This window comes from Fundulus heteroclitus, chromosome 13 (genome assembly GCF_011125445.2).
Source record: "Fundulus heteroclitus isolate FHET01 chromosome 13, MU-UCD_Fhet_4.1, whole genome shotgun sequence".
NCBI lineage: Eukaryota > Metazoa > Chordata > Actinopteri > Cyprinodontiformes > Fundulidae > Fundulus > Fundulus heteroclitus.
This window is the reverse complement of record NC_046373.1, coordinates 18570275-18597227: the sequence shown is the minus strand read 5'-3', so window position 1 is coordinate 18597227 and position 26953 is coordinate 18570275. Positions and strand designations below refer to the sequence as shown.

Here is a 26953-nt window from a genome sequence, read left to right as displayed (position 1 = left end):
AGTAGCATCCTACTAGATTTCCAGCTTTGAACTGGAACTGATCTTAGTTTTATGTCTAAAAGCATTTTGACCAGGACTTCTGCGTTCTTCTGGAGGCAACCCTGGTACTGCAATTGGTCTCTACCACAGTTTGAGGATATGAAGTACCATGAAATAAGATCAATAACTAGGATTCATTTTGTTTGACCACAGGGGCAAAAACTCAAAATTAGCAATTTCAGTCTAAAAGATGACTGTCAAAAGCCTCAAAACTAAGAGGTCCAGTGACTTGCAAAGGTATTTGTTGTATCTATATTCCTCTGAATCGCTCTCAATTTGCATTTTTATCATGTTAGAACCTAAAACTGTTTTATTGGGATTTTATGTGATGGCATATCAAAGTAATGTATAACAGTAAGGAAAACCCTGGCGATAAATTGTTTTTAATCCCCCCTGAGTCGCTACGGTTTAGCACCACATGTCTCTGCAGTTACAGCCACAAGTCTTTTGAGGATATTTACCAACTTTGCATGCATTGACACTGATCCTTTTGCCCCTTTTGCAAAAAAAAAAAATAGGGTCAGTCAGATTGGACATAAACCATCTGAACATTAATTTTCCAAGTCTTTCCACAGCTTCTCGAACGGAATGGGGTCTGAACTTATAAGATGAGCAAACATTGATCAGAACCGTTCCACTCCACAGCCCTGCAGGATGGCATCATGCTTGAGGGTGTAGCATCCAACCGGCTCGCTTCTGTATTTCGTTTCACTCAGCTTCCCATCCTCTCTGAGCACCGTGCCAGCCCCTGCAGAAGAAAAGCGAGCCCACAGCATGATGCTGCCACCACCATGTTTGTCCATGAGGATCAGGGTTATGCAGCATTAGGTTTTTTTTTTGCCGGTGTTTAGCATGCATTGCACTCTTGTGACTCCATTAAATAATCAGGTGACATCTTACTGCAAATTGCAGCTGATTGCATTGTGTTTTACTTCAGGGTGTCAGAACAAAGGGGGTTGAACACGAATGCATGCTCACCAGTATTCAGACATTTGGATCGTTTTGAACACCGTGCATTTCCGATTTATAGTTATTTGGATAATTTATAATTATCTTTATGTTGCTCTATCATTTGAATATCCCAAAAGTACCTTGAACTTTGTGGTTGAGACGTGTCTAATGGTGAAGAAGTTCGCGGAGCTTGAATACTTGTGCGTGACACTGCCCCTAAAGTCCATTCTAATCTTAAATAGCAGCAAACTACGGTTCTTTTTCTCCCCATTGGTTCTGCTTATATAGATAATGCCGCCATGCAAAGCGTTTCTCATTGATTACACAGCTGAAGTGGGTCACACAGTGGCTGCATTGTGCTTTAAAGTGTAGCTGGCGAGATGAAAGCCGGTGCGCAGGGATAAGCCCCGCCCCCTCCGGTAGCCTCCGACCAATCAGGCCGCGGCAGAGGCGGGAGGACGGTCTGCCGGACGTTCTGGCAACAGGTTCCTCTGGTAGTGGGGGGGTGATTTTCCCCAATGTCCTCTGGCCGTGGAAAAAACATCTTCCTGAATCAGCGCTGCGTGGAGTTGCCGCGGATTCCTAATAGATGCCCCCAAAAAAAAAACTGACGGAGGAAGAGCTCGGAAACTGAACCATCACTGCAGGTGCGGTTGTGCTTACCTCAGCGGCTCCTCGTTTACTTTGAGTTGGGAATAAAGTGTGAGTAATGCGCTGCGTGGAGCGAAGCGGGCATTTCGCGGCGTTTTTGGTGTCCACCTGTGGGTTTCCTGCTAATTTAAATCGACCCTTTTTTGTGTTCGCCTTCATTGGGGGGGTTTGTTTCATCCGCTCTCTATCCACTCTTGTTTTAATCGGATCTGTCTGCGCTGCGTAAAGAGGATATGCGGGGCTGTTAGAGCAGGTGAACGCAAATAGGATGCGGCGGCGGCGGCGGCTCATTGGTAAGAGCAGACAGCTGTTTATTTGGGCTGACAATGTGTGTTGTTGTTGTTGTTGGTGGTGGTGGTCGGTGTGTGTGTGGCAGGTGTAAACAGCCGGGAGGTTTCGACGCGCCACCGATACCGACTGACCGGATAGGTGGGTGTGACGCAATTAGCACAGGAGCACACAGGTGCTAGTCAGCAGCGTGCCTCTTTGACTTATAATGCACGTTGTGTCTTTGTTGCGTAAATTATGTCCAGCTTTTGTTTTTATTACAGTTAAAAAAAAAAAAGAAGAAATGTCAGTGTTGCAAGAATTGGCCCCAGATCTAAAATTTAGCTTTATGCCTGAAGCTATACACTTTTAAGCTCTTTTAAAGGTGTTTAGGTAAACACCATAAAGGATTTTATTGTCTGGAAAACTTCCTCTTCATGCCCAGACAAAACCAATGTTGGGGGGGAAAAAGTCAGGTTTACAAAAATAAATTTCTCTTTAGGGGATGCACATCAGCTTTAATGATATAAAACAACAACTTAATGCTGGGTAAATAGATTTATCCAAATTTAATCGCTCAGGGACAAGACTTCTACACACCAGCTTTTATTAAATTATTTTGTTTTACAAGTACAAGTGCATCTCTATAAACAGGAAGACAACTTAGAACTTTGTGTATTTATTTTACTAATTTGTTGAAATAAGGTAAACTGATACATATTATTGATTGCACACAGAATTATACTATATTTCAAGTGTTTATTGACGTATCTTATTTTTGATGATCATGTCATATAGTTAATGAAAGTCCAAATTGTAGTTTCTCTGGTGAATAAAATACAAAAAAATATTTTTAAATACAGAAATGTGGGCTTGTCATGACCTGCACACTCATAGGCAAGGGCACAAACTTCATAGTCTAGGAGACAGTTACTGCCTCCCCCCATTATGATGGTAAGCCATGCAATTTTACTGCTAAAGAGGCTGGCACCTAAGAATGATGTATCCAAGCATATTAATGGAAAGTTGAGTGGAAGGAAAAAGTGTGGCAGAACTATATTAAGTGGACAATAGAGCGGGGCGATTTAAATCAATTTTATCGATTAATTCAAATTTGCAATGTTTTTTTTTCCCACTCTCCTGAGCTTCCATGAAACTTTGCACTATATCAGTAGTGAAAGGGCAAATTGTTTTGGTAATAGCAATGTTGAGTATATGTTTAGGAACATACATTGTCAAAATACTCCAAAGAAGAAACTTTTTTACCCTAAGATGAGGCACTTTAATTTATTCATTTACTTATTTTTTAAGTTGCCGAGAAGTTACACAAGTGAAGCCTGTTCTTAGATGTGTAATACAACTAGCAAACATTTTGTGTAACTTCATTTTTTACTATGGCGGGGCCTGCAATCTTGTTTTGTCAGCATGTTTTAAATGTATATAGCCACATTATATGCCAATACCAAAAATACCAAATTCCAGTTAATCATGATAAAATAAGGCTATATAGTCCAAGCTTCTCTCCAGACAGTGTTTTGATAGTCTAAAAATAACCACCTTATGGGGTGTGATGAGCAGATAGAGACAGACGTGGCGCCATCTACTGGCGGTACTGCAGAACTATCAGAAAGCCACATGGCAATTAATAAATCAGTCCTAAATAATACTGGACCAAGCCTGAGCTCTCTGAAATGCCTCGCAGTAAAGCGGTAGCGCAGCGTGATCGACGACCCACTGTTATTAATTAAATAAACTGATTTACAGCGGCGTTAAGAGCCTCATATCAGAACATCAAGAAGAAAATTCCCGTTCATAAAACGGAAACAGGGACACAGCATCAAAGTAAGAACCAATCAGTCGAACTGATGTTGTTTGTAATTAAGACTGTATAAAGAGCATTGCTATTACTATCACAGTATTAATAAGGATGTTTATGCATAGTTTGCTAGGAGATGCTAATTGCCGTTAGCTGCTTCCCTGTTTATCCCATTCTTCACATGCACATAGTCAAACTTTCGTTATTATTTACTAACAAACTGAGCAAATACACAGTGCAAAAAGCCAAAATAATAATTAATACGGCAGCAGGACTTAATCTTTTTGATTAAAAACATTTCTATGAATAAACCAGAGTGAGCTACCGACGTATAAATAAAAAAAAAAGTCAAACAACGTGGTTATGCACCTTTTTAAAGCTTGTAATAAGTTGAGAGATGAGATTATTGAAATGAAAGTAAATTTTTGAAACAAAAGAAAGAACTGATTAATTGGATTTGGTGAAAAAGAAAGTGGACTGGCAACAGATTTTTGTATACAGTTCAGTATGTACACTCGATAATTGATCAGGGTTAATTTTACAGCGTAACATGGAGTATATCACCCTGTGGCTCTAGTGAAGTGGTAAAGGAAGCCCAGGTTAGTCTGATCGCAGCGCTGCGTTGTTGGGTCTGGCCTCTCATCCTCCCCACTGACAACATCCCCAAGATTTTGGGGGGGGTTTGTGTCTGGTGTGTTTACTGACTAATCAGGCACAATCCTTGGGGATTAAAGCAAGCATTGGTACCTAATGGCATTGTGGGCAGAAGCCATCTCCTTGAGACAAAGTGGACCAAAACCAGCAGATAGGAAGACTCCTCAAATATTCACAGACTTTGTACACAAACCTTCTGCGTATATAAAGACAATTCTGGTGTCTCTGGCTCAGGAGGGGCTTAACATAAAGAGTTGTCGCTCACATCCACGATGCTTCTGTGTGGTGACTCTGGAAGCAACGATAGGCTGCAGTTCTTGAAAGGTCTTTGCTTCACAATCCTCTCTAGGCTCTGGCAACGTTGCTTGTGCACCCTTTACTACTATACATTTTCCTTGCACTAAGATTTTCCCTTCACATGCTTGGATAGAGAAGTCTGTAAACGGCCAGCTTCTTTAGCAATAATCTTTTAATGACAGCCTGCTGGACAATCAGCAGTCTTCCCTTGGATCGTGTAGATCACAGGTGTCAAACTCAAGGCCCGCGAGCCGAATCCGGCCCGTCAAGGTAAATAATCCGGCCCTCAAGAGCCAAAAAAAAAGGCATCATGTCATAAAGTAGAGGCATATATCCTTTTAAAGTGTATAAAGTGGCTAAATCTGTGCCTCCTGTAAGTGTAACTCACCCCAATATCAACTTTTTTTGCAGATAAACTGTATAAACTGAGCCTAAGGTTGCTACTTTTATGTTAATGTGCATTTTTTGTACTTCTATGTGAACTGGAATGAAATTATGAAATGAAAAGTATCGTCTATACACGTGCAACCGGCCCTTTTAATGACTTCATGACACCAAAGTGGCCCTATATAGAAATGAGTTTGACACCCCTGGTGTAGATTATTATATGGCCCTATTTAAAAAAAAAAAAAAAAAAACATGTTATTTGTTCAAAAACCTGAATTGTGAGTTTTTATTTGCTGAAAACTAAAATTTATTAAGTTTAGACTGAAATGTTATGAGTTTCAACTAGTTATTTTTAAGTTAAACTTTTCAACATAATAGATCAGGTATGCTTATGTATATACGTTAAATGTTAGACATATAATGCAGGACGTATATGTATGTATGCATGTATGTGTTGAGCTGTGGTGGTAATTCAAAGGGCCCCAGATCAAGTTCTGTTTCAGGCTCCCATGTAGCCGCGGACCAGCTGTGCTACTTTAGGATTTAAATACACAACTGAATAAACGTTTTTAAACAGATTTCAACCTAATATATAATTTTTTGCTATTAACTGTACAAATGTCAAAGGAGCAATCAACTTATCACAGTAAACCACATATTTGAATGCAGAATATCCAAATTTTAAAAGTCTATCAGTAACTTTCTGTATGTAAAACTCATATAAAAACTGTAACTCTCTTTACTGTCTTTATACACAAGCCAATCAAATTCCAGACATTCCTCTCAAGGTGCTCAGTCATGCATGTATGAACCTAAAGCTAAGCTAAAACACGAGATAGACATTGAGAATATATATAAGTAAATTTAATAAATGCAGATCGAAGCTTAAAATGTTGCAGTGAAAGTTTAGCAGTCAGGTGTAAGCGTACATGAGGCGAAAGCAGGAAGAATTAAAAATGAGACGATCCTGTTGGTCAGTGAGGACGAGTAGCGGCTGATCGTCCAGCTTGGCGACATTCCTGTCTCTGTTGACTCAGCTCGTCCTTGTGACAAGTGAGAGAAACGGCGTGAAAGGCGAAGCCGTCGTCACCCAGAAGTGCACAGCTACTGGTGACAGAATAACAACCGGGCCTTTTGTTGCGACGGTGTATTTATTTAAGGAAAATATTCCCTTCTTTGGAGTTTCAGCGGGACCAGCGGCGGAGCATCGATCCCGTTCTTCCACAAACATTTAAAGGTCATATTTGAATGCTTAACCTTTTACTTATGTGTGGGGGTTTTCTCTCACGCGTTCGCCGCCTTCATGGACAATTCTCCACATGTGTGGACCTTTTATAATTGATGCTGCTCTGTTTCCTCTTAATCTGTCCCTATTATACAAATGCAAACCACGCGCAGCGCTGAAAGGGAACGTCTGGAATCCCAAGAATGTTTTTGGTGAAGACGAAGTCTGACCTGGATCTCCTGATCTAACCTGACTGCCGACGGGAGTTTCTGTGCGTTATACTATAACCAGAGTTACAGTTTAATTCCTGAAAGGGTTGCATTTCTGACGGGTCACGGACAAAAGGAAAGGACGCTTACAGGAACGCTGGACTTTAAGCAGAAACCAACTGCGTGCCCTTTTTAGAAGATAAAGTGGCATCACTGACTGTAGCTTGATTATAGGGGGCCTTACTTAATTAGTTATTCTATTTTAAGTTTTTAAGTCTTTGTCCCAACCACAAACTTTAGATTAGTTGGATTTTATGTGATAGACTGACACTGAGTAAGATAAAATGATGCATGGTTTTCAAAAAATGTTTCACAGATAAAATCTCCATTTGTGTTCAGCTCTGCTGAGTCAACCCTTTGCAGAGCCACCAGTCACAGCAGCAAGTCTTGCTGTGTGTCTGTACCAGCTCTGCACATCTAGAGGCTGAGTTTCTCCCTCATGCTTCTCGGTCAGTTTGGACGAAGAAGCGTCTGTAAACGGCAATTATCCGGACTCGCCACAGGTTCTTAATTAGATTTAGGTCTGGACTTTGCCAAGGCCTTTTTATCAGGCTTTGAACCGCTATCCTAGTCTCAAGTATTTTCCTGCCAATAACAAGTTTTCTTCCAGTATTGCCCTGCATTTATTTCCCATCAAGCCCGACTAGCTTCCCTGTCCCTGCTGAAGAAAAGTATCCCCACAGCATGTTCCTGTCAACGCCGTGTTTTACCGCAGGGGAGCCATGCGGTGTTTAGCGTATTGGCCAGAAAGTTTAGTTTCTGACCAGAGAAAGTCCTTCCACATGTTTCCTATCTCCTGCGTGGCTTGGAGCCCACTGGTAGTTTTCTTATTCCCATTTTTCTAAAAAGGCCCAGATTTGTGTAGTGTGTAGCAAACCGTCCCATGGAAAGAGTCTCCTCAGAGATAACACGGTCCTCTCGTTTGTCTCTACGATTGTCTCTAAATCTGCCTTGAAGCTGAATTTTCGCAGTATTTGTGCTTTCACACGCACGAGAATCCATCTTGTACCGCTCCCGCTTCAACCGATTGTGACCGAACCAAAAAACGGTTCGGGCCAATCACGTTGCAGTATTGGGGTTTAGGGCGGGACGTACTGCTGTGACGAAAGCAATAGCTGACGAGCCCACAGCCCAACCAAAATAAACATGGCAGCTCAGGAGGATCTGTTTTGCAAGAATCCACAATTTAATCTTTGAAAGAAGAACAGCAAGAAATGCCTTGACTCGCTTACGTTGTTGTCGTTTCTCATGACGCCTGCTGCTTACATTTTCATTTGATAACATGATTGGCTAAATTCAAACTTTGGGCAGTAGGTGTTACTTCACCCAATCAGCTTGGAAAGTTTCGCTAGTTGTGCTGGGTTTTATTCAAGGAGGGGCTGAACACAAAAGTTTTGATAACATGTCTTTCCACTTCCCAACTATGCACTGCTTTGTGTTGTTCCATGGCGTAGCATTTGTATTAAAAGGGACAAAGTGTGAAAATGTTGAGGAGGGATGAATACTTTTGCAAGGAGCTGAGAGGAGCACCAAGCTGCTGGAAAAGGGCGACGCTTATTTCATTCCTTTCAACTAGATGAATAAAAACGCGCTGCATGTGTGTACGTGCACAACTGTGCCGTGTGTGTGCCTGAGTTGGTGTGTGTGTGTGTGTGTGTGTGTGTGTGTGTGTGTGTGTCCGGCTCAGAGTAAACAGTGTACGGCTGACTGGCTCTGCTCTGAAGTTTGGTGGCTGGGAAGCGAGGGAAGGGGGAGGCCCATTCCTGACAGAGCCCCTTACTGTTTAATGCTCCACAGAGCCGGGACAATGGCACGAGGACTCGCCTACTAATTTTTACCTCTCAGCAAATTAGGTGGTCATGCTCAGGTTATGTTGCAAATATATTAGCTGACGGAGCTGGTTAGGAGCCTGTCTGGAAACCAGGAAAAAAAAAAATGTATGTGTGTGTATATATATATATATATATATATATATATATATATATATATATATATATATATATATATATATATATATATATATATATATATATATATATATATATATATATATATATATATATATATACATACACAGGTAAAAGACAGTAAATTAGAATTTGCATTATACTGTATATATATATATATATCCGACATAACAGTGGTTAGAGCTGCTAACCTACATCAACCAGATCCTGCGGTCTGGGCACACATTGGTTTTCAGCAGGTGCTCCAGTTTCCTCCTACTGTCCAGAAACATGCATGTCGGGTTAACTGGCCTCATGGGTATCTCACCATTTCTCTGTGCCGTCCTGGAATGGAATGGCGACTGAGATGGGCACCAGCCTCCCCACGGTGTCCTTGAACCGAATTAGGCTTGTTCAGAAATCAGATTAACAGAAGATCTTACTTTAGTGTGTTGCGTAAACAAACACGTCTACCTGCTGTAAACTTTGCGTGGTCGTTTTACCCTCCTGGTCAAACTAATCGTTTTATTTTATATATCCAAGGAAAATAAAAGCGGGAAATTGTGTCAGTTTCAAACGGAAATCTGAACGAAAATAACTCTTTGCGGTTATATTAAAAAAGGAAAAAGCATTTGGTTTCAGTAGCTCCAGTCTACTGAAACACATTTGTGCAGTTGTTCACATCAGAGAAACCGTCTTGTTTTTTGCTGCTTATGCATTTTACCATAAAGAATAATGCTACTCCTTGCTGTAAATGCACTTCAAACTGCATGTCTCTGTTTTGTAGTCCAGCATCTCTTGTATAAATTTTTAATATTCAAGCCCAGGCTGATTTAACACTATTTTCTTTTTTTCTCAGATTTTATAAAAGCCTCTCTCTCCAGAGACATCACACATTTCCTATCACAAGCTGAAGCACACTTCACGACCTCTTAAACTGACTGGGAATATGTTCCTTTCCCCGCAGTCTTAAAAGTGGATAATTAACGCAGCAAACACCCGACGTAGAGAGTTGAGGGTTTATTTCTCTGCTGCAGCCAGTAAACCTCGGATGCCACCAGCTCATTTGTTTCCCTAAGGCCAACAAAAAAAAGCATTTTTACAATCTTCCTTTACTGTCTTTAGGCTGTTTGAATTCAAAAAGCCCAGATGATGGTCCCTTTTGTGGCCTAAAATGTGACACAAATATTTTAGTTCTCAAATGAATCCATTCCTGTCTTGGTTTTCCTTCTGTCTGTCCACACCCTTCAGCTTCAGGAGAGTTCAGACTCAGACTGAACAAAGAGCTTCGTATAACCTATTCGTCGTCACGGGAATACAAGACATTCTGGTTGAGAAGGAATCCTACCTGTGGAGCAGCGAAACGATGACAAGTTTATCAGGATATACCTTCAGTATATTTTAGCCAAGTCAGAGTGACGCTGCTTGGGAACAGGAAACAGAAAAAATAGAATAAAGCTGCACATTCTCCAGCTTTAGCAGCCCTGTTAGCCACTTTGTTTCACTTGGAACTCATTCATTGTATATTTTCCATAAATATAGACTGTTTGGGATAGTATAGGATCAGAATCAACAGGCAGGGTAAACCCTGAACAGGTCGTCAGTCTATCACAGGGCAACATAAACAATTATGCACACACACTCATACCTAAGGGCAATTAAGAGTAGCATAACAGTCCTGTTTATGGACCGTGAGAGAAAACTGCAGTACCTGGAGAGAATCCACACATGCACAGGGAGAAAATGCAAACTCCATGCAGAAAGACCCCAGGTTGAACACAGAACATTCTGCCTGCAAGGCAACAGTGCTACCAACTGCGCCACTTCTTGGTCTTTTTAAAGGAGCATAGTGTAAATTCCAGGATTTTTGCAGACGTCTGCCCCCTCTGGCGACAACTTGGAATGACAGCAGTGTTGTACACGTGCATGGGAGAAGAGGAAAAGCATCTTCCACTCCAACTGCACAGGTCTTTTGTTCAGAGGCTTTATGTCTTCTGAGGTCAGAAAGTTATAAATATCTATCACTTTCTCATGAACTGACTAATTCAGCCTATAGAAGCGACTGCTGTAAATGGAGGGCGACTCATTTTATACGATCGGCAACTGTAAGGGCACGCTGCAAAAAACGGATCTAAAAATAAGTCAAATGTTCTTAAAGTTTGTGGGGGTTTTTTGTCCTAGATTTGAGCAGGTAAATAATATTATGTGCCAATGGAATGAGTATTTTGACCCCTAAAATAAGATAAGTAGACATCCTGCACTTAAAATAAGATGATGGAGATGAGTTGTTCCTATTTTCAGAGCAAAAGTCTTATTCCACTGGCAGATCATCTTATTAACCTGCGCAACTCAAGGACAGATACACTCATTGTAAGAAAATATTACTCATTTTTAGTTCCATTTGTGCAGTGCATATATGAGAAAGGGAGGGGGAAAAAATTAACAAACCATGAACTACGCACCTCTTTAAGCATGGTATACTTAAAAGGAAAATTGTAAATATGTTTATTTATATGTTTCTACAAACAGCCTCTGTCGGAGTGGTGCAAATAAGCATGGCATTAATCTGGTTACCCTGACGTTACGTGAAACCGGTTGACAGCCCGGGGGGAAGAATTTCTGTTGCGTCGACCTGAATAAACAGTTTGTGTGCAGGATGTGTGGGGTCTGCTGAGATGTACAAGTCCTGGATGGAGGGCAGGTCAACCCTGATGGTCATCTTTGCAGACCTGATTGTTTGTTGCAGTTTGGACCTGTCCTGTTTAGTGAATGAGCCAAACCACACAGTGATGGGTGAACACAGGACAGACTGTATAATGGCCATGTAAAAGATGACAAGCAGCTCTTGTGGAAGGTCGTAGATCTTGAGTTGCCGCAGGAAGCACAGTCCCTGCTGGGTCCTCTTCAGAACAGTCACTATCTATGAAGACCAGCTCAGTGGGATCAGTTCCAGGTGGTTCTGGCTGCTGCAGCGTACCAGCCGGGCCACTTCCTGTCCATATGCGCACTTGCCCTCATCCTGGGTCGGAATAATTGTTACATAACAATTATTCCAATTAAATATTTCACAAAATTCCTGTCACTTTGATCCTACATAGATCTGTTTTCTGTTAAATGTATTTATTTAAAAACAGAATCTCATTTTCCTTTATCCATAGCAGTTTATGGAATAAACATAACATTTAAACTGTTGTAAAAACAAAGCTGTACAGTATGTTGACATTATTTCCCACCAAAAATTAAGTGATTGGTTTTACCATAAAGAAAATGCTTTAATTTTGTAGTAATGCAATGGCTATGAGGTTTTTGCTGAGTGAAAAGTCAATTTGGGATGTGCAGAACGTCTCTGAGGTGATATGTTTGAGATATCAGGATTTATTCAGCAACAAACTAATAAAATAAAAATAATACATTAATCAAGTGATTAAATTTTTAGAACTAAAGAAATTTCCATATTTCTTCTCCAATTTGTCATTAGTTATATCTTCACTGGCGTTACCTTATGGGAGTGTGGAAAATAAAAATAAAAAGTAAAATTTATTTAAAGTTTTAATTATGTAACCTAATTGCACCTGCTTATAAAACAGGATTTCATTATAACGGCGCCACACTGCTATGCTTCTTTTATTGAGTAACAGAAAAAATAAGATATGTTGATAAATCGTTTAAAATAAACAGGAAGCTTAAAAGTTTGGCATAATTTCAAATAAAAGGACAGATTGTGTTGCAAAAAAAAGCAAGAAGAAATTTTTATGAAAAGTTTAAAAAAAAAAAAGTTGTTGATGATGCCAAGTTTTTTTTAACTGGCAGTTTGACATGTAAATTATAAATATTTAGTAAAATTAAAAGTTCAGAAACAGTTAACCAATTAATTGTTATTGCAAGTTTCTTAATAGTGTTACCCAAGGTTTTTTTTTTAGTTTTAATTTTAAGGAATGTAACGTTTTTAATGTTCTTGCTGTATTCATATATGTAGGAAAGCTAGTTATATGTATTTCTGTGGTGTTTTCTAAAGCAAAAGCTATATTTGCAATTAATGCATGCAGTGATGTATAATCATAAAAAATTATATTAAAAATGTAAATAGCAGAATATATTTTGTATTTCTGTAATGAGAAAATAAATGTTCTTTAGGTGACTGTTGACACCGAAGACCAATAAAATAAATGATTAGATCTTTGTCATTTAGACATAAATGAAAGCGAATCTTTTGTAGATTTATGCAGTTTACATGTCAGATAATGTAATAACAAAAAAATGTGTATATCTGTGTCTCAGAGTTAAACTTTCCTGCAAAATGAACCTTATCTTGTAGTTGCATGGCAGCTATACTTCCTTGTTTGTATACCGGAGGCCTTTTTGTCCCGTTGGATCGCCTAAATTTGCATTTTTGTTTTCCTCCATGTGTTGCTCAGAAACAGAAAGCGACAATGGGAACTCCTTCCGCGGACAGGAAGGCGCAGTTGGATTACGGTGTCCAGATCCGCTTCATCAAAGACCTCCACGACACGGGCGGACTTCAGCCTGAAAAGTCGAGGGGAAACAACGCGACGCCTCCGTCCAACAAGTACGGAGTGGCCGTGCGGGTTCAGGGCATCTCTGGCCAGCCGTATGTGGTTTTAAAGGATGGAGAGAAAGGCGACTCGTACGGCGTTCAGCTGTCCAATCCCAATCCCACTTCAGGGCCCACGTCTCCGTACAACACCATCCCGAAGCGTAAAAAAGAGCCGGCAGATTTCCCAAACTCCTTCAGCCCCGTCGTGAATCCTTCCCGCTCCCCTGTCTCTCCAGCAGAGGAGGAAGACGGGGAGATTTTTGGGAGCCCCCTTAGAAGACCTCCAGGGGATGGTCAAGCAGGAACTCAAGGGGAGGAAGAAGGCAGGGCTGGTAGGGAACGTCGGGCGGAGAGGCCGAAGGATGAACCCCAACCCAAAGCTACAGTCGGCAAAACCGATAGGAACATGAATGGAACTGAGGATGAGGAGTATAACGAAGCAGGACTGAAGCCCGTGAAGGCAAAATCTGCGGGACCTAAAGGGTTTAACCGTACCGCTTCTGGATTTACCGGTTCTTTGGGGAGGAAACCTGGCAAAGACTCGTCCCCAAAGCATTTCCCGGACCCTCCACCAGTGACCGGCGGCGAGCCCGCCCAGGCGATCGACACCAACTCCCTGGCGCCCATCAACAAGCTCATCAGCAAGTTCAACAACAGCGCTCCAGGCGGCGCCCCGCAGACCAGAGGCCGCACCGGCGCCAGGCAGCGGCTCCAGTTCGATGAACGCAGGAGGTCGAGGAGCCTCGACGCCCGGAAAGATGCAGAGCCGCCTGCGTTCCCCGCCTCTCCTTCGTCGCCCGCTCTGAACCCTTACGCTGCTCCCGCATCCGCCGCCTCCAGCTCGACGCCGTCTGCTCCAGCTACCGCTGTCAAGGTGACGGCATCCAACGCCCCCAAGGCAAGCTTCAAGTCACCAGAGAAGTCTGCCGCTAAAGACGGCCATCCAACTATTGCGAAAAAGCCTGTAAGTACAAGAAAGCGTTAACAAAATGATCACGTTGTAGAAAAAAGAAACTTTTTTGTTTTACTTTGCTTTTTCTCCCTTTTTGAAGGAGACCCTTCCAAGAAGCCTGAGTCAAAACGCAGAGGTTTTTAAAAGAGAAGAGGCTCCGGTCAAAGACTCTGTTTACAACGTCCTCAGAAATGGGTTGGTTAAACTACTAGCATGATTCATGAAATATTTTTTGTGTGATAGTTTTGAGGAGAAACCGTTCTTCTGTTTCCTCAACAGCCCCAGTGAGACCGAGGGATCCTTCAAAAGAAAAGCCAGCTTCGCCTATGAGACTCCCAACAGATTACAGGTGAGGCCAACGTTGTTGTTACACGTGTTTTTATGCAGCTACGCACATCCTGTTAGTGATCAGAACGAAAATAGCAATATGCAAACCATGTCATTTGCATGTTTCTAAAACGGAAATGTCACTGTCTTCATCACGATTAAATCAAATTAAAAAGTGAGCCAATTACAGGCTTTTTAACCAGTTAAAAGGGATATCCTTTATCACTAATTAATGATAAAGAGAGAGAGAGATAATAAATGATGATAAAATTCTATCACTAATTAATCATTTTCTCACTTTTTCCATTTCTGAATATTATACATGTTTTTTTTTTCACTTTCAATATTATGTTAGATGATCTTAGTTTGGCAGTCTCAGATTTACATCTTTAGACCTCTTGGCTCCCCTCTTTAAGGTGTTTTATTAGTAGTGCTGGTACTTTAATGCATTTCTGTTCATTTGTTACAGAATAAAATAAAAAGTTAAATAAATGAATGCATTTAAGCTATGTAACGTGCTATCTGAACTAGTGTTTAAATCAGTTGTGTCCAAACTTTTTGCCACGTGGGCCAAAATAGTGAAGTAACAATTAAGTTGTCGGCCAAAATAAATAATAAAAAAAAATAAAAAATACAAAACATATAATGTGATCTTATTTATTTATATACTTGCTCAGCAATAAGCTAAGCAAGCAATGTTTTAAACAAAGTAGCCTTTTTGTGGGGGAGGCAGGAGTAAATCAGTGTAGATCCCAAACTTAAAAAAGGTTTTGCATGCTTACCTTACTGGATTTGGAGATGATTCCAGTTTGCATACTCTTTTTCGCTCAATAAAAAATAATAATAATAATAATAATAATTTAGTATGGTGTTTGGTTCACTCTTTCTTTTAAAACACCTCCTGTATTTAACGAAGTTTAATAAATAAATTAAAAGCAGATTGTGCTTTGATGCCCAAAGTGGGGCGTCCCTTTAGGCATCGCTGGTTTAAATTAATCAATATCAAATGTCCAAATGAATGAATTACAGAATTATCTCCTAGTGAGAGCTGAGTGCAGCACCCTAAACCTTTTATTAACCAGGTTATGTGACTTAACTCTGAATAACAGGAGTAAAAGTATGTTGGACAAAAAAAAAACAGATTATGTGAGACAGCTGAACTTGCATTGGTGTTGTCATGACAGCATGTTTTCAATCTAGGAAGTATTTTTTCTTTCTATTTTCACTTTGTTGCCGTCTGGATCAGATTGCAGGCTGAGGTGTCAAGACAATCACTCTAGATGTGGAGGAATGGAAAACCCCATTTCCACTAAAACACAGTGGCTGTTCAGAGACAAAGACACAGAGGGAGGCGGATCACATGACACCAACAATGTTCTATACCATTAAATTATTTATGATGAGGATTTAGAAGAATATAAAGTGTAAAGCTGCTGGTTTTCTTGCTGTAAGACATCTTAAATCTGCATCTGTAAGGTTGGATGAACCATGGCATGACAGCAGAGCCACAGCATAACAATTTAAACTAAATCAAGGTAGAAAATAATTTTGGATTATGATGGATCCATTCATTGGTTCAGTCAATAATCTAATTTTATTGAAATTGAAAACCTTTAGGCTGTATAAACTAACTTTATACTTTAAAAAAAATATTTGATTAAAAAAAGATGTGCTAAATCATTTACAAAGCCTCTAAATAATTAAGTATTTTGGTATTAAACAACAGCTAAGGTGATTCAGGTGCAGTTTTATTAAATTGGTAGCTAGTGATTTTACTCGGTCTGTGCATGACTGGTTCTTATTTCAAGTGGAATATAAATCATAGTGTTGAAACACAGTCATATTAAATAAATTAGAATATGCAAAATGCTTTACAGCCTAAAAACAGTAAAGGAAGTTTGTAAAAATTAGAATATGCGTTCTGATGAGGCTCATTTGTCATACCAAAAGTACATTTTTACATGAACAACCTTTAAGCAGGTACTCAACATACTTTTTTATTAAGTGCACATTTCTGTATTCAAATAGGGTTTTTATTAATCTTGTGTAATATTCTAATTTTAAATGTTGTGTTTTCATTAGCCGTAAGATATAAATCAAATTAACTTTTCAGTAATATTCATTGACTGGATCTGAAGAAAAAACTCCTGGGTTTTTTGTATGTATAATAATAATAATAATAATAATAATAATAATAATAATAATAATAATAATAATAATAATAATAATAATAATAATAATAATAACAACAACAATTGGAAAGAAAAATAATTAATTAATGTATTAAATAAATTAAATAATTAACTTATTTTATTTACTTAATTAAAAAAAAACTGAAACCGCACTGTTTCTTACCTGCCACCACTTGAATGTATATGTCACCTTAAATCTCTTCTTCTGTATGTTATTTTTTTCCCCATCCTCTGTATATATCTGGATGCACTGTATATACTTCATGTACCTTTTCCTCCTTTGGGCACCTTCTGTTGGTTATAAGAGCCGATGTCACAAGTAAATCTCTCCACTGTGAGATCAATAAAGTTCTATCTTAATCTCAGATTGGTAGATAAGATAAAATTAGTTAAATGAGTGGTTGATTTATAGCTTTTTCAGTGATATATCTTAATATTTTTTTATAATACCCTACATTAGGCAGTGTTGGACTACATTGTTGGCTAACGTTTTATTAGCTGGTTGTTAGTTTCTACTTGATCGTAGTGGTCTTAGTTGTGTTAAGGATAGATTGTTGCCTTCTCAATAGAGCAGATCCAGCAGTGAAGCCAACAGATGGTTGGCAGCTAGTCCTGTTTTTAGAGCTTATGAAGTTCCTCTTTCATTCACTTTGTTTCCAAGGCTTCTTCTTTAGCAGGCCAAAAAATGAGAAATTTAAAGAGCATGCGGACCGCTTCTCTGTTGGGCTTCTTTGCTCTCCCAAGACGCCTCATTGAGATAGATTGTACCTCAGTTAAGAGAACGCTTGCCCTTCTTCCTTTTAAATCAACATGTATTTACATAAATCTACATGCAGAAATCACTCCTTTGTGTCCTTACTTACTAAAATTGCATGCTCTTGATTATGCACGGTACCTGGCTCCATGTTTGTGACTGTAGGGCCATGTGAATTATTTTTCCCCGTACCGTCTCTTGGCAACGTTGCACCTGCAGGGGGAAAGCTCAGTGTGATGAGGGCTCGGTCGTGGAGAGCCATCAATAATTGAGTTGGAGTGGAACCCTGCACCAGCTGGGGGGTTGACATGCAGGATGGGACAGATGCTTTTTCCGAGGGGTCCTGTAGTACAAAACCTTCCTCGTCACGACAAGAACCTCACGGTCGACTTTAAAACAACCCGTAGCATCTCGGGGTTTTCTCTGCCAACGTTATATGAAATCAAAGACAGGATTGTCTGTGCTGCTCACCCCCCCTATACACCAGCAATTCTTTTGTTTGTACTAAAACACAACATGAAACCAGAGCCAAGAGCACATGAGTGCAGTACAAAGCTCACCTGATGTTTTCCAGAGTGGATTTTTGTGATCTGTTTTAAGATCAATATGAAACCAGCGTCATTTCTTAATTTTTCTTTGTTTAAACTGAAGATTGCAGAATGAAACGAGGCCTGAATTCCTCAAACACGACTGATGGCCGCCGTTTGATTCTCCCCATGACTGCGCTGGTGTTTTTTTGACTGATAAACTGCAGCGTTGCAGACTAATGCATGTCAAGCTGCTCTCTCACCCTGTTTGTGTCCCAGTTTCACCCTGAATCGGATACTGGCGTGTTGATTTACCCGAGTCTAAGTTTGTTGGTCTGTTTGTGTGGAGCGCAAACAAAGGAACTTACCTGATAATCCAAGACTAACAAGTAACGTCATTTCAATTAGCTTGCAGAGTTTAAGAGGGCATTTTTTTAGGCATCTCAAAGTTCTGGACACAAAGATTCAGCTGAGTAGTGTTTGATCAATGAGATTTAAAAAAAAAAGACTTCAAAACTAAATAATCATACTCACCACAAATATATTCAGCTTTTTTAGTTGTGTTTAAGGAATCAAAACATTTGCAAAACATTATATAATTTCTTGCAAATGTCGGGTTGGGGCATTCGTGCCAGCAGCCTACCTTGTGGTGACATCTAATCAAGAGGAGTAAGAATGGGGACAGTCTGGAGACGAGTAGAGCTGTTTTTCTCCTGCCATTACTACCGGAGTTTACACCAAAAATACTTATTTTGCATTAATCAGAGCGAAGGTTTTGTTTCTCCTGATCGCACCTCTGCAACGCTGCTAAGCTCATCTAGCCACTTCACCATAAAGGTCTGATGGATTGCAGTAGCAATGGTTGATAATGGGTCTGTTTGGTCTGGTTGCCAGATCTTGGGAGGTCGTTCCAATAGAAACCAAAGTTGTTGTTTTTTTTTTGGGATGTTTAGTGCTGCCAATTTGGGTTTTTTTTTATGAATTTACAATTATCATACCTTTTTTTAAAAAAATAGAAGAGTTTGTTCCACATTACATCATGTCTGATCAGCTGAATGTACCCGAGGTTGACTCCGGTTAGGCTGTAGAAACATATGAGGGATGATCAGTGGAAACAGAATGGACAAAGGTTAATTTTAGGTTTAATAGTAAAGACTGTGAATACCTTTTTTTTTTTTTTTTTTTTTTTTACATTTTAACTCAGCTTTTTTAATTCTGTCATTATGAGGTATTGTGTGTAGAATTTTGAGTAGAGGACATCAAGTTATTTTTTTTATTTTTATTTTTTGGAATGGGCCCGTAGTGTAGCAAAATGTGAGGGAAAAAAATCAATCGCTGTGAATAACTTTTGTCGATCCTGTACATTAGTTTGTATTAGTGCAGAATGGTGTATTTTCATACATTTACAAATTTTCCAAAATAGTTGATTGTAAATTCTGGTGCAACTCTGGGTTCCAAATTTGGCTTTGCACATTTTAGTTTCTGTATTAATGATTTTCCTGAAGATTTTCAACCTTATGTTTCCTGTCACATGTATGCAGATGACACTGTTGTGTATTTACTTGCATAACACTGTTGCAGACAACTTTATTAACATGTTTTTAATTAGTTAGGGACATATTGGATTCACTTTATAAAACATGTTATAATTGTAAATATAATTAAATTTAATTTCTAGACACAATCTAATACAGATGTAATGCAGATTTACATATATTGCGTGATTTGGTCACAGATGAACCCCTGTCTTACCAGCTGGACACAAATGGATACGACAACACTACAGTCTGAAGGTAGATGTGAACAAGCTATAAAAAATACTGGAAATTGAAACTTGTGCCTGCAGGACTCAAGCCTGTCACTGTTTTAACTAGGGAACAATATTTTCGCTTGTAAAACTAGACCCCCCCCCTCCTCCTCCTCCTCCTCTACAATATAATCCTTGTCAACCATAGTTGTAACCAGAGCAGAGGAGACAGTAAGATCTCACACAGAAACACTTCTCTGGGTACCTGGCTTTCTGTTTAGGCAACTCATGCTTAAAACTTTTGACCCACAGATCTAAGGAACATTACAAACATCTGCAAATACTCCTCTAAACCTAATGAACATTTACATATACATAGTCAGATCTGTGATCATATGCATATTTATGTTGCCTTTTGATGACAATTTTGTAATTTTGCCTTGTATATATTCATTCGTTTGTTTTATAACTAAATAATTCATGAAATTTAAAGTTTGAGCTCTTTTTATACAATCTACCTGCCAGGGAAGGCAGATAATAAGTAACCGATGACTAGAATTGGCACTTTTGCACAAGTGATGGAGGAGCTCGTGGTATTCAATGTAACGTGAATAACTTCAAAATATTAAAATCATTTAAAATGATACTTTTCAGAAATGCAAAATGTGGTTTTAAATGGTTAAAATTGTAATTGGGCTTCAGGCTGCCTGTTTAAATGGTTTGTTAGCCACATTTGTGGACTTCAGGAGGCTGACGTTGGGACTGCAACTCGCTGTCTGTGTTCATTTGAGGGCTAGACGCTGAAAAACTTGAAAACACTCCTGAATTTGGTCCTTTTTAAAGTATTTCCTGACCTATCCGATTAATAATAGCTACGCTATGGATAATAGATTAAAAGGGGGGGGGGATCACAATGTATTTTTATGCAGTATTTGGCATTCATTCTTCTAGTCTTATGATTTCCCAGTGGGTTGGAGAAGGCCAACGCATCCTTGGTAGATGCAGAAAATTAAATATACCATATATATTTTTTTTTTCACAAGTCTTCCTCATCTTCCTTCCTCAGAGAAACCTATTGTTTTCATCTGTTACTTGAAGAGTCTATTCACTTTAATGCATTTCAAATGGACTCCACACTACATCAGAAAAAAAAACTCCATCCTTAGTATGACAGGAAAGTTTTTCTGTTTTTATCTCTTATTTCTCACACGTACACAGCTGCTCTCGGGCTAGCAAGAAACCAACGTTTAAGAGATGCAAAATCAGCTTTAATCTTTATTTCTATTCAACTAGGGCTCCGTTTAGCCTAACAGGAATCTCTATTTCTATTATTTGTGTGATCCACGTGAGAACACGGCTGATGCAATTTATGCAAACCGCTCAAACGAGCTCTTGTTCCCTCTTGTGTTATCTTCTGTTAATTATCTCTCTTCTCGGAGAGAAACGGAACTGTCCCAGAACAGGATTATCTATAAACTGTCCTTTAGGGGACGAGAAGAAAGTGAAATAAATCTGCGTAAAATGCATCTTTGTAATCCGCCGCTGATAAGGGGTGTGGGGGAAAAAATAAAATAAAATCAGAGGAGTAGAAACATCTGCGAGCCTCGCTTCGTCTCTCTTGTCTTCTGCTGTGTGCGCTTGGTTGTAATGACTGTGTAGGAGGATAAAGACAGAGGTTTTACGGGCAGGCTGAGCTTATGGCTGCTTTTTCTCTCGGAGCGAACGGACTGAGGTGGGCGGTGAACGAGCTCCGTCTCTGGCTCTGCTGTCAGACTTAGTCGTACATTTTTCTTTTTCATGGTTCCGAGCACACTGGCAGGGCTTTCTCTCCCAAAGATCTTTTTGACTGTCAAAACTAGGGCAAAGAATTCAAGCAAGGGTTTCTTTTTTTATTATTTTTAAAAGTCAACAAATAATTACAAAGCCTATAGTATACTAGGTCTACAGTAGCCCTCTGTTAAAATATATTCACTTCGCCTCACTGTCCTTGTGCTCCTTTCTCTCTCGCTCTCTCTCTGTCTGAACTTCCACCTTTATTTTCTGTGCATATTTTCTGCAGCAAGGAGGATCCGATGAAGCCGTCAAAAAGGAGAAACTTGAGGAGCTTCAGAGGCAACTCGAACGTTACAAGAAGGAACTGGAGCAGGCGCAGGATGAGTAAGGGCGCCTTTTTTTTTTTTTTTTTTTTTTTATTAAGGTTCCAGCCCAAAGCTGAGAACCGCAGTATTGAATTTTTGATAATGTTTTTGGGGCAGAATGAACGCAAACATTTGACTACAAACCAAGATGTTGGTGCTTATGTTCAATTTATTTGCATCATTTGAAACAATTGTGTGGAAAAGTTTTTCTATTAGAATAGTTATGAGGAAAAAGCCAAAAAAAAACCAGCTGCAGCAAGTTTAAGTTTGAATGTCTTCAAAAGACTGTGGTTGAAATATGAGAGACAATTGGAAGTAAAGACTAGTGGTTTGCACAAGCGAGAAAACTGAGTAATGAGAGAGAGGTGGTGGCATCATGAGGCTCAGTAGGTTTATCGATGGTAAACGGAGCTACTTCGATCATTTCAGGCCATAAGCAAACCATTCTCTTCTCTTTCCAGTGTGTCTTTTCTGCCTGGACTATTTTGTTCTTCTTCTTCTTCTGAGAAAATGCAGCTACACCCTAAAATAATTAGCTGTTTGAAAATTTCCCTTAATTATTTTTTTTTATTTTGAGAGCCACAATTCAGTATAGAAATAGATTAAAATAAATGGATAAGGATTATTTTAAATAAAGTTAGTTTAGAAATTTGTTCATAGATAATTTATTGCTATACTGTCCAGCAAAAGTTTTCCCACCCCCTTTGACTAAATCCAAATTTCTCATGCTATAGTCCCAAATTTCCATGTACTTTATTTGGATTTACTCTGATGGCCTTACACACAGTAGTGTATAGTTGTGACGCAGAAGTGAAATGCTAACTGGACTGAATTGATATAGGATTTAATTAGTTTTACCGGTCACTCAAAGAGCTTTAAACTAGGGCTACATTCACCCAATTGCAATCACAAACACACGCACAATACGCACAAGTTGTAAGATTTCTAGACAACAACTCTAACTCCAACACCACACTGCAAAAAGGGAACTAAAAGTAAGTAAAAATGTCTTGAAATTAGTGTAGTTTTCCTTGTAAATTAGACTATTTGCCAATGGAATAAGATTTTTTGCACTTAAAATAAGAACAATTCATCCCCATCATCTTATTTCAAGTGCAGGATGTCTAATTATCTTATTTTAGGGGTAAAAATACTCATTCTACAGGCAAATAGTTTTATTTAGCTGTTCAAATTAAGGAAAAATATACTAATTTCAAGAGAAGTTTACTTACTTTAGTTCCCTTTTTTGCAGTGCACAGCCTACTAGGGGAAAAAAGTTTAGTTTTTTTATGTGCTTTCATATCCATTTAGCTCCTTTTACTGTCTCACCCCTAAATAAAACCCAGTGCAGGACAGGGCCTCCAGACGTCACCTTATTTGTACATAGAGCGCACCTATTGGTGTGCAAAGCTGGGAGAGCCACCACTGAGAAAATCTCAGGTCTGGTTCCTTGAACTATTCACCTCATCAGGCTAAATTTAAATGCAGACCGCACTTTTCAGATTTTCACTTCACAATTGTGGATTTTTTTGTTTTTTTTTTGACTTGGTCTATTGCATGAAATCTTAAGAAGATGCAGATAAGTATGTGCTTGCAATGTGAAAAAATCTGGAAAATGTGAACAGTATAGAAGGTCCAAAAAAAATTAATTTAAAGGAATTCACTGCAAAAACGAAACTAAAAATAAATTCAATTTTCTTGGAATTAGTGTATTTGTCCTTGATTTGAGCACGTAAATAAGATGATTTGCCAATGGAATGAGATTTTTGCACTTAAAATAGGAACAAGTCATTTCCATCATCTTATTTAGAGTGGAGAATATCTAATTATCTTATTTTAGAGGTCAAAATACTCATTCCATTGGCAGATCATCCTATTTACGTGCTCAAATTAAGGACAAACACACTCATTTCAAGAAGATTGTACTTATTTTGAGTTCTGTTTTTGCAGTGAACACCTCCCTGTCCATAACGGGTGTCTAAAAATCCAAATAAAGTACATTGAACTGAACAGGAACTGTGCAAATCACATAAAAATGCTTAGCGTTGGCTTCTGTGTGAGATTTTTCTTGGATAATTTTTCCAGTTGAGTCAATTATTTTCTGAGAGTGGAGCTGAAAAACCGATGAGCTCTTTTGTGTGCAGACTCGCTGCAGAGCAAATGGCCAAGGAGGTGGCAGAGTCCCGTCTCCGCCTTCAGGAGGATCAACTGGGCTCAGCTTCAGGAAGAGCTGAGGAGGATTCGGAGAACCTACCCCAGTCTGACTCCTTCCAGTCGGTACGCAAACGGGGCAACAACTCCAGCTAAAGCACATCAACGCTTCTCTCTGAGGCGTACTTATCTGTAAGCCTTTCTCTCTGCAGGATGTGATGAACCTGCAGGCCCAGCTGGCTGAAGCCACCATGTTATACCAGCGGCAAGAGGAGGTGCTCCACCAGCGAGAGCGTGAGCTCACTGCCCTGAAGGGGGCGCTGAAGGAGGAGGTGGAGTGCCATGACCGAGAAATGGAGGCTTTGAGGGAACAGTTCAGCCAGGACATGAAGAACCTTAGGAGGAACATGGAGGAGTTCACACAGGTGATCTTCAGACACACATTGCTTTGTTTTAGCTCATAAGATGGACTTTTTATTGAAAATCCCAATTGGGGTTGAGCAACAGGCACTGTTTCTTTAGACTTGGACAACTTTATTGTCATTTTGTATGTACAGAGTGCATACAGAACGAAATTTTGTTGCATAGGCAAGGCAAATTTATTTATATAGCACAATTCAGTACAGAGACAATGCAAAGTGCTTTACATGATTAAAATATAGCAAATTAAAACAGAATAAAAGCAAGTAGGAATAAAATGTAGATAGAAAATAGAACAAAAAAGTGGTGATTCGGTTAACTAGAACAGTTGAAGGCAATCCTAAACAAATGTGTTTTTAATCTTGATTTAAAGGAACATACAGCTTACGACAGAGTCATTTTTCACATGTTTGAGCGCACACACAAACTCCCTGAGCGTTCACTTGACTTCTGTGAGCAACATCGCACGTGCACTGAGGCTACATCCCGTCTGTCCAAAACCTGAGATTACAACAAGGTACATGGCTTACTAAAAGAATCAAGTTACACCAATAATTTCCTTTAGATTACTTAGTTTAGATACAACTGGTTTAGCCCGATTACATGAAAAAGAGAGCTGTATAGTATGTTTTATTTCAGAGTAGGGGTCCAGCTGAGGAAGAACTGAGAGACATGTACATCTTTCAGAGTTCAAATTTTTATTGCAATTAAATTATTTATATTTAGCACAAGCCTGTGGTGCTAAATCTCTTTTGTCAGTCTGCAGCTGTGGCCACAATGTAGCTCACCACCGTCAGGGTGTGAATGTGTGCGTGAATAACTGAGCAGTGTAAAGCGCTTTGGGGTCGTCGGACTTGATAAAACGCTGTACAAGTACAAGACATGTGTAGTCCTCAGGTAGCGCTCATATAGAAACGTATAAACAGTGTTGCTTTTCAAAAACAGAGGAAGAACAAGAAGGCTGACCAGAAAGCAGCAGAAGCTGATAACAGCAGCGGAGCAACAGTGCTCCAGACGGCAGGTGTAGCGCTCAAAAACCAAACAAATTTATGGAGCACTGCGAGGGCTCAGTGGCAGCAGGTACATCACAAAGTGTATGAATAACGCTAGCTATCTCAGCAATATCAGCCATCTTCGTCCACCAGTCGCAGAGCCTAAATTTACGTCCTCAAAGATCTGGATCTTCATCAGCATTTGTATTCTTTATCTTCTATTTGCGCAAGTATTAAACCAGAACGTTCAGCTTGATATTAAACTTCAATTCATACAAAGGATATATATTTGCTGATGACTGGTCTGTGTTTAAGAGCTCGAGCTGCACTCGTTATTTTAAGCGATCATACTTGATAAAATTAAAGATGAAAGAACAAAGATGTGTGTGCAACAGGGACAACAGAGGGGACTGCTTTTAATTAGCCTCATCAGTAGGGACTCCTCAAGAAAAACAAAAACATCGAGGGGCGAAGAATAACCACAACGCCAAAAAATATTTGGGTCAATAGATTTGAGTCCTGATATGAATATTTCTGTCTAAATACTGTTTTGTTTTTGTCATTTCTGGCTGCATTAAATGAAAACAAAATGGGGATATATATTTGGCTCGGTTAAACCAGAATGTTTTGGCTATTATATGAGTGATGCTTTGGGCGGTTAATCAATCAGACAGGGGGGAGAAAAAGACACTACCTCTTATCTGGCAGCACAAGTTTGCATTTCCAAAAAACATTTATTATGCAGGTCCAATCTCACAAACATGAAGAGCATTTCATTAAACTTAAAGTCCTGTCTCATCTTTAAAGCATGTGTGTCACTTGTGCTGTTCCTCCGCTTATTACAGTGCATGTTTATTGGGATGAAGGGTGTAGAATTTGATGTCCTGCTGAATCAGGAGGAGGCCAGTTAATTTTGTCTTTATTTAACCAAACCAATGATTTTGTTTGTAGCCTGTTCACCTTGGACACAGAAAGTAAAACATTTTTTGAGTTTTAGCATTAGAACATGTTTCAGCATTGCGCAGCTAGAATTATAGAGGCTAAAAAAACAGAGTTTGAAGACGAGGTATGCAACGGTGAAAGATGTGTAGAAAGGCGCTGCTGGATTGTTCTGTCGTTGAAATCATGTATCGTTATATAATGTTGAAACTTAAAGCAAATGTGCATCAGAATTACAGGATTATAAGGATTAATTGAATAGAGTAACTGAGCTACAATCATCCCTGAATGATATCTGAACGGTATTTTTGACAGATTGATGGATGGATATGAAGACAGTGCACCATCAATAAGATGTTGTCACGTTATGAAATGAAATTTAAATGACGGCAAAACTACAGCCAGGAGTAATTTTAATTCCACGAAACAAATTAACCAAAACCCAAGCAGAAAACTGAAACATAAAAACAATAGAACAAAAAAAAATTGCAACATTATTTGTCTGCCGTATATTTAAAACATAAATAGTTATTGCACTTGTGTGTTGCACGGTAGAACAAACACAAATGAGGGCATAGGTATATGTGGGGGGGGGGGGGGGGGGGGTGTCAGAGGTTTTCTGTTGCAGTTCAACGGTCTAATGGCCTGCAGAGGGAAATAGGTGCAGAACCCGGTGGTTCTGTACCAGATGGTGTGGAACCTCCTGCCAGAGGCCAGCAGACTGGATTCACAGTAATCCTCTGAGTCAAACCCAGCG

General features: G+C 39.3%; 1 protein-coding gene across 1 annotated transcript; it reads left to right on the top strand.

Moving 5' to 3' along the window:
* Window positions 1-1422: 1422 nt before the first annotated feature.
* LOC118565220 (cingulin-like) lies at window positions 1423-24270 on the top strand (the record flags this gene model as incomplete). Its single annotated transcript, XM_036145283.1, is given in 7 exon segments — window positions 1423-1637; window positions 12918-14021; window positions 14110-14204; window positions 14289-14358; window positions 21616-21713; window positions 23839-23971; window positions 24058-24270. Coding segments are annotated over 6 exon segments (1698 nt in total), but the record flags the coding sequence as incomplete, so codon positions are not given.
* Between the last annotated feature and the right edge of the window lie 2683 nt (window positions 24271-26953).